The 10999-nt window shown below is 47.7% G+C and overlaps 1 protein-coding gene across 1 annotated transcript; it reads left to right on the top strand.

Moving 5' to 3' along the window:
* The first annotated feature begins 5252 nt into the window (after nt 1-5252).
* On the top strand, nt 5253-9022 carry LOC143435242 (uncharacterized). The gene is made up of 4 exons (XM_076916809.1): nt 5253-5277; nt 5385-6012; nt 7248-7442; nt 8663-9022. Exons 1-4 carry the CDS (start codon nt 5253-5255, stop codon nt 8673-8675), a joined length of 861 nt encoding a protein of 286 aa, XP_076772924.1. The 3' UTR covers nt 8676-9022.
* The last annotated feature ends 1977 nt before the right edge of the window (nt 9023-10999 follow it).

The raw sequence follows: 10999 nt of genomic DNA, 5'->3' as shown, positions 1-10999 counted from the left end.
AGAGCAGGTTGGTTAGAGAAGCTGCTGGAAAGGCAGACTCTAGAATTTGGAACCAAATATGATAGGTAGCAGGAGCCAGCAGAAGCAAATGATCTATATATGGTTTAAAAGAGTCAAGTCAGTAACTTGAGTCAGTTTGTAATGTTGAGAAATGGACATAGCTGAGAGGTAAGTGTAGAATTCTGTACAAATGCTACCTGAAGAGAGAGAGAACTTTGGAAGGGGCAAACTTTGTTTGGAGACTCTTGTATGTTAGGAGTGGGATAGGTGGTAAGGAGATAAGACAGTGATGGGTGACCCAAAGGTTAACTTCTGAAGTTCAGATGCAGCCAGAGCTGGCAGACAAGGTGCCCATCCTTGTATAGTGTTGCTTAATATTTTTGGGCATAAAGGGAGGTTCTAGCTGTTGACCCAAGACTCCAAGAGCCTATCCCTCCATTTCAGTGACATGAAGAATCAAGGTAAGTCTGAAAGGTGTACAGCTGGAGCCTGGAGGAGGTCCTGTTGAAGTCTATGAAAGGGCTTGGTAAGGGGCACAAGTAGGAGTTCATGTGAGGAGCCATGGGCCGCCTCATATAAGAGTGAGAAGAGAGAAAGAGGGAATCTAAGAGTCTAAGAAAAAAAACCATCCCTAGGAATTATATAGTTTTGTCCTTATTGTGGAGGCTTTGGGTGACGGAATTAGATGTTTTCTGTCTAGGGTAATGGCCTTGTAAGACTTATATCTAGTCTAAGATAAGTAAGCTGAGGGTTGGAGAACTGGATCTTAGACAGTGGCTGGGAAGGCTAATTTGCAGACATGGATTATGAAGGTCATTCATGTATTGGATTTAGGAAGTGACAAATAAAGTAGGTCAGAGATTGGAACCTGACCAAATAAATATGGGCTTTCCCAGAATCCCCAGTGTAGGACAATCCTAGTGAGTTGGGTAGAAATGTGCCTGTCTGGATCAGTCCAGGTAAAGGCAAAGATGTTTTTTCACTAGGGGTCCAAAGGAATAGAAAAGGTACCCTTGAGGTCTTGGACAGAGAGATGGGAGGTCTCTGAGGGGTGACGAAGAGGAGATGGTTAGATACTAAGGGGTGAAAGGAAATTACTGCTGAATTTGCAAGCCAGAGATCCTGAACCAAGTGATAGGTTCCATTGTTTTTTTTTTTTTTTTTTTTTTTTTTAACTTAGCATAGAATATTAAAGAGGGATGAAGCGGGATGCAGAAGACTCCTTCCTAATATGTCAGAGACAAGAGGCTTTTAAGTCCCCTGCAACTTTGGAGGGGAAGTGGGTATTGAGCTTGGGTTATATATTTGGTAAGGTTTATAATTGAATGATTAGTGGGGGTATGATGTTTGTCTACAGAGGGTTTGGGGATATCCTATACCTGAGGATCTACACGAGGTAAGGGAAAAGGTGTGCCAGAGTGTGTGGTTTGAAAGAGGAGAGGAACAACTGGCAAGCCTTGGGCGGAGCGGATGTGGGGAGCAAAAGAAAAGAAGCTCCCATTTTGGCTAGGAGGTCCCTTCCCAGCAAGGGGATGGAACAAGTTGATTCACTAGGAAGGAACTAGTGAATGGTGGGGGACACTCCTAAATCTGCAGCTAAGTGGTAGGGTTTGGTGACCCCAGTAAGGTTTCCCTTCCTGCAACAATAGGAAAATGAAAAGAGATGTAGATCCCAGAATTCTGTCAGGACTAAAATTGTGGCTCTGGTGTCCAGAAGGAAGGAGATTTAATGTCCTGATACTGTGATAACTACCCAAGGCTCCCCATCAGAGGTGGCAGTGGTCAGGCCAAGGGAGCCCTGGCCCCCTCAATTGTCCATGGCCAGACTAAGGAGACTGGCTGAAAGACGAACAGGGCTTGCTGTACCCATGCCACGAGGGCTCAGTGTCCTCTTAGGGCACCTTAGTCTAGGTGGATTCTAAGATTTGGACAGGCCTGAGCTCAGTGACTCTCTTGACCAGGGATGTAGAGGTTCTTGGGCTTTGGGAGTCCAGAGAGCCTGGAATTTTGCTTTGGCCCCCTGAGAGGCCTTAGCTATCATTGGGTATTATTGTTTTGAAGCTTTTTCAGCTCTCCCATGGTAAACCTTGCAGGCCATGGATACAATTTCCACCCGAGGAATCAGGGTGTCCTTTCTAAGACATTCAAGTTTGGTCCTAATATTAGGGGTACTCTGGGAAAAGAAGTATACCATAGGAGTTGTTTTCTACCCGGGGTCTTGGGATCCAGATTAGTATATTGTGGGAGGGCATTGGTAACGGCAGTCTAGGAATTGGGACAGATTTTCATACTTATCTTGGATGAGCTTTTGGAATTTTTAATAATTTACAGCCTTAAGGGCAGCTTTGTGAAGACTGGCCAGGAGGCAAGTTATAAATTAATTTCTAGCTAGGATGCCCCTGGGGTATTGTGATTCCATTTAGGGTCCTGGTCTAGGACCACCTCAGCCCTGACTGGGAGGGCAGCCTGTTGCTGAGGGAAAAAGAGAAGCCAGAGAGGCTGAAGAAGGGATGGTACTCTGGGTTGTGGCCTGTTAGTGTGACTGAAAATAATGGAAGAATTGCCTGGTTTGTGCCTTACAACTAGGAGAAGCTGTTTTTTCCTTGATTGGTTTATGCTATGTGGTCACATTTTAATCAGGATGGGAGTGAGGTTATGTGGCAAAGTCCATCCTTTCAAACCCTAGCAAAGACAGCTGTCAGTCATGTGGCTGCCTCCATCCTGATGGAGGGATAGTGGCTGAGATGGCAGCAAGCCACATGTTTTCTATGTATAGATTTAACTGTCTACCCGATGTCACAAGTGTCAAGCTAACCCTTTTGTTAGAGACCTTGTAGCATGTTAATCATATACCTTAGCAAGTTTAGGGAAGGAAACCACAACCTAAAGAGCAGAGATGAGCAACAGTAATCCCTGTTCTCATTAGTCTGCCCCTTTATTTTTTTCTCTTCTTCCTCTATTCCATAGTCAGGTGACTCACCCGATATGGAACAGAGATTTTGGACGAAAACTTCAAACAAGCATGCTTGGGTCTAGAGGAAGGGGAGCCATATCTAACTGCAGAGCCAGATTTTAATTGAAGTGGAACAGCATAAAACAGTCTAATGCCACACATACTTAAAGACACCTGCATTCCTGTAAAACAGAAATCCAGTGAGATGAGAACACAGAAGGCTTGGAGACAGGGGGATTGTGAGGTCTGACTATAGACAGTGCATGCTGCAGCTGGCCCACCTCCTTTGCTTTCTCCCATTCCTGGGAAGTTGGGCTTCTGGCTCCCATTTTGCAACAAACTTACAGAGCCATGGATAGTAAGTTAGAGGACAGGGCATTTGCATTCAGTGAGGGTTGGGGAGAGACACACAGGGTTTGGAAAAAAGAGAAACAGGGAATGGGGAATCTCTATATCCCTGATTGCTTGTGGTATTTGGAAACATCTTAATATTGGATCAAGGATGCTATCAGGTGGCAATTTGTATTGATTATCTAAGGGATATTGAGGGCAATTTTGATTGGAGAGGCAAATAAATTTAGGGCCCTTCAGGTTGGGTTTCAGGTGTACAGGTTGGAGGTTGCTAAAAGACATCCCAAAGGAATGAAAGGGCAGGAAATATACCATTCCCATGGATGAGAAAGGGGAAGTGAAATGTCCCTGCAGCCTGTAGTCATGGGCATCCCAAGACGCAGGGAAGACACATTGAGGACCAAGCCTTTAAGCGGGTCATCACCACAACTCAGTGGGGTCAGCTTAGCTTAGCTAAGTCTTGGTGCCTGGTACCAGGACTTTTGTAGAAGCCAGAGGTGAGGACAAGAACTAAGCTCTCATAGAGGGTCTTGTCCATAATAAACATTTTGCAATGGAGTCTCAAAAGCCACGAGGGCCTAGAGAAGTTGTGAAATTTAGTTACTTCTGAAGTGTGAGTGGTAAAATAGGGCAGCAAGGGTTGCAATGGCCTAGTAGGGTCTTAGGAAGGTGCAAGGTGACAACTCTAAGGGAGGAGGAATGGAGTCAGGACCAGAAGTCACAGTAGCCCATCAAGGCCTAAGGAAACTGCATCTGGAACCACAAGGGCCTAGAGAACTGTGGGACAGGCAGCTCTGAAGGAAAGGTGAGCAAAGGGCAGGTAGGGGTCGCCATGGCCCAGGAGACCTAAGGGAACTCCAGAATAGCAGCACCAATTGTAGGGGAAGGGGTGAAGAGATGAAGAGGGCCAGCTGTAGCTTTAAAGACCATTGCTGGAGGTCCCTTCACCTCTAAGAGTACTAGAGGGGTGTCAGACACCCAACAGTCACGTCCTAGGACTCAGGAAACATTTACGCTGACCAGAAGGGGAAGCTTACCTAATTGTCACTGGTGGATGGGGTGTCAAGTGAGCAGTGACCCAGAAGGTGAGACTGCTGCAGGCCAACTGGAGATGGGGGACAGCATCCTAGTGCGGCTCAGACCCCAGAACTAGGGGGAGCACAGGCACCAGGAGAGCCTATCCGAGTCACCACACTAAAATGTGTTTCTGCTCGGATGGGAGGGTATCCTGGGTCTTGGGAGCTCAAGAACCTTACAGCTCTGCTGGAAACGGCATCCCAGTAGAGAGGCATCCTGAGACAGGAGAGTGCAGGAAACACACAGATCTATGGGACAGTGTCCCAAGGGAAGGGCATCCCGAGACATGGGAGCCCAGGAACCACACACCTCTAAGAGGAAGCCTCCTCAGCAGAGGCATTGCAGCTCCCAGGGGAGAATCTCCCCAGCTGAGCTGAGGAGCTGAGGAGCTGAGGAGCTGAGGAGCTGAGGAGCTGAGGAGCTGAGGAGCCTCAGCCCTAGCTCCTTCTCTTCCCTTCTTCTCTTCATTGCTTCTTTTCTTCTTGGCTTCTTCTGAGGTGAGTGGAGGGTCCAAGGTGTGGAGGGATGAATGGCTACCTTCTGCTCCTGGGAGAGGACAGCAGCAAAGTGGACAAAAGGGCAGTGCTTATCCAGGATTTCTGAGGGGGCAGAGCTTCCCTGGGCAGAGATTTCCAGAGTGAGAGGATTGGAGGGATTTTAAGTCTCGAGCTTTTGGGGGGAGCTCAAGAATTGGTGGGTTTTCCTGTTCAAGGATTGGTGTTTGTTTGTGGGAAGCTCAGGGATTGGTGTTTTCCCCCCACTTCCTTTCCCCTGCATCGGACACCATGGGTTAGGGTGGGAAGTCCTTTGCCCCTTTTGCCGGCTTTTGCTGAGGCGCCATCTCTGTGGGGCGGCTGGGGGAGGGGCTGCCATGGCGGACAGCTTCCTAGGAGGCGGTATTTCACAAAGGCTGTAGGCTGAGGCAGGAAAGAAGGAGTTGCCACCGTGGACAGCTCTGAGGATAGGCTTCTACCGAGGCGGGACAGGAGCTGCGCCACCATAGCCAGCCCCAGTGACGGCGGCGGGCCGAGGAGACGGCGCGGCGCCGCCGTTTTAACGGGAGCCGCCATTTTGGACAGCTCCTGTGCCGCGGTTTACCTTGGCGGCGCAGGCTGGGCGGCCACGGCGAGGCCTGCCGCCGCTTCGAGGGCTTTTGTGGCGCAGCAGCTTTGGCGGGACTGCGCGCTGCTCAGGGACGACACGGGGCGGGGAGCGAGCTGGACACGCCGCTTGTGGCAGCACTGCAGCACGACTAACCTCTTTCCTTCGCTTGTTAAAATTTTCCTAACTGAAGTGCTGAGTGCACGGTCCAATCAGGAGGCCGAGTTCCGCACGTCATCAGTTACCAGGGAAAGCTGCTCCCGCAGGCGTCCACAGAGCCACAGACGTACAGACTCCACGGTCCAATCAGGAGGCCGAGTTCCGCACGTCATCAGTTACCAGGGAAAGCTGCTCCCGGAGGCGTCCACAGCGCCACAGAGGTACAGACTCCACGGTCCAATCAGGAGGCCGAGTTCCGCACGTCATCAGTTACCAGGGAAAGCTGCTCCCGCAGGCGTCCACAGAGCCACAGACGTACAGACTCCACGGTCCAATCAGGAGGCCGAGTACCTGACGTCATCAGTTACCAGGTAAGTCTGCTCCTGGAGGAGTCCACAGAGCCACAGACATCTCCAGCTCTAGGATGTGAGACAGTGGCGACTTCGCCTGAAGTGGGTGCACTTCAATCACTTTTGACGTCTACACCATTGAGCTGAAGTGCAGTGAGCGCCAGGCTAAAGGTGCCGGGCTTCACAGTCATCTTTCTTCACCTCCTTTGCTCTCACACAGCTTCAAACACACAGTTGTCCCCACAGCTTTATGTAGGAAAGGTGACTATTCCCCTAGTGCTTAAAAAAAAAAAAAAAAAAAAAAAAAAAAAAAAAACCAGAAAAAGAAAAAGAAAAATCCCTCACTTAGTTATCAAGGGTGTGCCTTTCTGAAATATAAATTATTTCCCAAGACTTCTACATCAAAGCCACGAGCAAAAACATCTTCACCAAACTTTATTGACAATCACATGTCCAAATTCTTTCTAAGGGTGGTGGTAATTACTAAGGCTCTTTCTGAGGGGGGAGGTTGAATCATTAATCTGCTCCAGCAGCAATGGTTGGAAAAGACCAATCATCAATAATGATTATTGTAAGTACCAATGACACTGCCCAGTGAGGGGCTGGAAACCCCCTTAGAATTTTCATGTAACACATAGATCAGGAGGGATGTGGTGACCTCGAAGGCAGGATGCAGAGTGGGGCTCCATGACAGCATGAAGCCCTCAGGACTCCAGTCCTCCAGGTTCCTTCCCTCTGAGGCACACCCATCATGACTGTGCTAACCGGTGGGCTGCTTTCCATGGGTCTTAAAGCTGTTCTGACAATCCCTGAAGTCTCATCTCTCACTCTCTCACTGCTGCCCTCATGCCCTGTGGTCTGTTGTTCATGAACTCAGTTAGCATGAGGTGTTACCTCAGCTGAGAGGTGCCCCCCTCCCATGACGTTTCTGCCATGATACTGAAGGGAGGACTGCCGGGCTCTCCTGGGAATAGGGGCGATTTCCCAGAGTTCCTCAATCTCTTCATTAATTACACCATTGTCAATGTCCGGCCTGGGCTGGGGTGTGTGTCCCTCTGTTTCATGAGTTGTGATGACATCAGAGGGGACTGGGTCAAGTGTGTGTCTGTTCATTTTGGCCAGCTGAAGAGGAATTCTGGGACTCAGACATATTGTTACCAGAGGAGAAGATAAGCCCCATTCCCACAGCATGGTTTTGGAACAATGTAAATCTGAGTGCCATTTCTATAACTGGATGCAGTGCAATGTCTTTTCAGACACATCTGCAACCTGGAGGAGTTTGTGTGCTTTGACAGTGACATGGGTGAATACCTCAGGGTGGCTGAGCTGGGGTGGCTGGAAGCCATGTACAGGAACACCTGGAAGGAATTCCTGGAACAACCAGGCTGTGGTAAATGCACACTGCAGACAGAGCTATGGGGTCATGGAGAGCTTCACTGTGCAGTGGAGAGGTGAGACAGGAAGTGGGTGAGGGTGGGAGGATGGAAGGAAGGTGAGGGGGGTTCTGTGAGGGAGCACTAAGAGGGATTGTGTGTGTGTCCACCTGTGTGGCTGTCTGTGCTTGTGAGTGTGTGTGTGTGTGTGTGTGAGAGAGAGAGAGAGAGAGAGAGAGAGTGTGTGAGAGAGAGAGAGAGAGAGTGAGTGTGTGTGTGTGTGTGTGAGAGAGAGAGAGAGAGAGAGTGTGTGTGTGTGTGAGAGAGAGAGAGAGAGAGAGTGTGTGTGTGTGAGAGAGAGAGAGAGAGAGAGTGTGTGTGTGTGTGTGTGTGAGAGAGAGAGAGAGAGTGTGTGTGTGTGTGTGTGTGTGTGTGTGTGAGAGAGAGAGAGAGAGAGAGAGAGAGAGAGAGAGAGAGAGAGAGAGTGTGTGTGTGTGTGAGAGAGAGTGTGTGTGTGTGTTCTGGCTGGTTTTGTGTCAACTTGACACAAGCTGAAGTCATCACAGAGAAAGGAGCCTCCCTTGAGGAAATGCCTCCATGAGATCCAGCTGTAAGACATTTTCTCAATTAGTGATCAAGGGTGGGAGGGACCATGGTGGGTGGTGCCATCCCTGGGCTACATAGATGAAGATGTAGAACTCTCAGCTCCTCCTGAACCATACCTGACCAGACTGCCATGCTCCTGCCTTGATGATAATGGACTGAACCTCTGAACTTGTAAGCCAGCCCCAATTAAATGTTGTCCTTATAAGCGTTGCCTTGGTCATGGTGTCTGCTCACAGCAGTAAAACCCTAACTAAGACATTTGGGTTCTTAGCATAAATCCTAGGGAGGAGTGTCCACTTCTGGGGCAGCAGTTAGCACTGGGCTGGAAAGAGTCTGAAGACTCACAAGCTGGCCCTATGCTCCTGAGTGCTATAGCAAAGTGGGGTGGAAATGACCCTGCAAGCAGGGGCCTCTGTGGACTCTGCACAAAATGGGTCATACAATCTCCTTGGCAAATTTCACTGGCTTACTCAAGCCTCTCATTTAAAACCTCAGCCCACAAATAGCTGACCTGCATCTGTTGTCCGAACACTTACTGTAGCCAGCAGCCACTTCAGTACACCATTAAGTAAAACATACCAAAGCAATGCAGAGTCTGTAGGACTGATGAGTTTGTTCTGGTTGAATTTTATTCTAATTGTGTTTTAATAGCAGCTTACACCCTTCAAAATGCACTATTTTCCAAATTACAGGATACAGTACTAAAATTAGAGGCAGAGAGATGGCTCAGTGGTTAAGAGCACTTCCAAGTCCTGAGTTCAATTCCCAGCAACCTCCTGGTGGCTCACAACCATCTGTAATTGGATCCAGTGCTCTCTTTTGGTGTGTCCGAAGAGAGCAATAGTGTACTCACATACAGAAAACAAACAAACAAATAAATAAATCTTTAAAAAAAGCTCTGTCTGCTCTTCTAGAGGAATGGGGCTTATTCCTAGTACCTACAAGGCAGCTTGCAACCATCTGTCACTCCAGTTCTGGGGATCTGATGCCCTTTTCTGGCCTCCACAGGCATGGCACATACATGGTTCATAGACATACATATAGCAAAACACTCCCATACATGAAACAAATCTTTTTTTTTTTTAAAAAAAAGATACAAATATTTAAAAATGATAAATATAACAGGAAAGTATATCAACTATGTCTCGGTTTCCTGGGCGAATCTACAGCATGTTTGGCAATGGCATGAATCAACTCCGTTTGCTGCAGAGTTCTCAGGAATTATATCAGAGTGTGCCAAGGTCTGATTTCATTCATGAGAACAGGCTATTTGAGTTTCACGTACCTTAACGGCCCTCCTTATCTCTGGGTTCCAGGAGACAATCAAGCAATTGAACTTAAAAGGGGCTCTTGGGGGCCCCTGTTTATAGTGGGTTCATGAGGGAGTGAGACAGAGTGGCCTGTGGAGTGGAGCTGGGGGTGAGTGGAGCTGAGACTCCTGGGCTGGCAGGTGGTGTCAGATCCAACCTGGACTAGAGGACACTTGGGTGGAGGCACTGAGGGATCCCTTCTGCCGCATGACCCCATCTGTGTCTGAAGCAAACTGAATGTCGGTTACTGGCTGAGAACACAAGGGGTAGCATGATTTTTTTCTCCTGTTCTCAGCAGTGTCCAGCGTCACTACCACTCATCATGGTTTTCATTTATTGAAGTTAATTTGGATTTTTTTTTGTTTTTGTTTTTCGAGACAGTTTTTCTCTGTGTAGCCCTGGCTGTCCTGGAACTCACTCTGTAGACCAGGCTGGCCTCGAACTTAGAAATCCACTTGCCTCTGCCTCCCAAGTGCTGGGATTAAAGGTGTGTGCCACCACTGCCCAGCCACTATTAATTTTTTAGTATTTTAAATTGTGTGTGTGTGTGTGTGTTGGAGGGGGTATATGTGCATGTGAGAACAGTTGTCTGAGGAGGCCAGAACAATGTCAGATCTCCTGGATCTGGAGTTACAGGCAATTATGAACCTCTTGACTTATGGGCTGGGAATTATCTCAGGTCCTCTGCCAGAACAGCACATGCTGTTGACCACCAAGCCTTCTTTCCATCCCTGTTTCCCTCATTAACAGCCTCGGCAACACAATAAATTCCCCCACCTTCAGCAAGAGAAATACCTCAGCATTTTTCATACATTTGGATTCCCAAGATATGCATGGCATCGACGGAACCATGTTTGTTGGAACAGGATTTTGGTTATTTTCTACTTAAAATGACCACTTCATTTAAGATGTAGCTTAGACTGTTATGGAGTTAGTGTTTGTTTCCTTATCAATATTTGAAAGATCATTCTTGATATTTTAATACAATATACAATAATACAATGCTTTGGTTTCAGAGTCTTGAGGTTTGTTTAATTTTATTCCTTTGAATGTTGTTTTAGCGTCATGTTCAAAGGCATAGTCTGGTGACTGGCACCCATACAGAAGTTATTTATGGTCAGTTCTTCATGAAACATGCACAAATATAGAGTGTAAAAACTTGTGGAACAAAGCTGGACAGTGGTGGCACAGGCCTTTAATCCTAGCCCTTGGGAGACAGAGGCAGGTGGAACTCTGAGTTTGAGGCCAGCCTGGTCTACAGAGTGAGTTCTAAGACAGATAGGGCTATACAGAGAAACTCTTCTGACACCACCACCACCACCACCACCACCACCACCAAACCTTACGAAGCAAATTTACAGAGTAATTTTACTTATGTTAAATCTAGGTGTTATAATTGCTATAATTTCACAATAGCAAGGTTTGTCTCTGTTGTTTAATTTTATGGTAATTCAGTTAAGAAAACTGATTTGAGTCTCTGTTGCTGCTGTTCTTGTCTGTGGTGGTCTGAATAAGAACTGCCTGACAGGCTTCATATATTTGAGAGCTTAGTCACCAGCGAGTGGAAGTATTCAAAAGGATTAGAAGGATTAGTGGCTGTGCCATTGCTGGAGGAAGTGTGTCAAAAGCCTGTGCCAGGCCCAGCCCTCCCACCCCACCCCACTCTCTCTTTCTGCCTGCAGATCAGGACATAGCTCTCACTCCGTCTCCAGCACTATG

This window comes from Arvicanthis niloticus, chromosome 20 (genome assembly GCF_011762505.2).
Source record: "Arvicanthis niloticus isolate mArvNil1 chromosome 20, mArvNil1.pat.X, whole genome shotgun sequence".
Taxonomy (NCBI): domain Eukaryota; kingdom Metazoa; phylum Chordata; class Mammalia; order Rodentia; family Muridae; genus Arvicanthis; species Arvicanthis niloticus.
The sequence above is the reverse complement of the archived record's forward strand: the minus strand, read 5'-3'. Positions and strand labels throughout refer to the sequence as shown.

Coding starts and splice junctions, on each gene's coding strand:
- LOC143435242 (XM_076916809.1), top strand. CDS start 5,253: ATGGCGGACAGCTTCCTAGGAGGCG. Junction 5,278..5,384: donor GGACAGCTTCCTAGGAGGCG/GTATTTCACAAA, acceptor GCGCCACCATAG/CCAGCCCCAGTGACGGCGGC. Junction 6,013..7,247: donor CTGACGTCATCAGTTACCAG/GTAAGTCTGCTC, acceptor ATGTCTTTTCAG/ACACATCTGCAACCTGGAGG.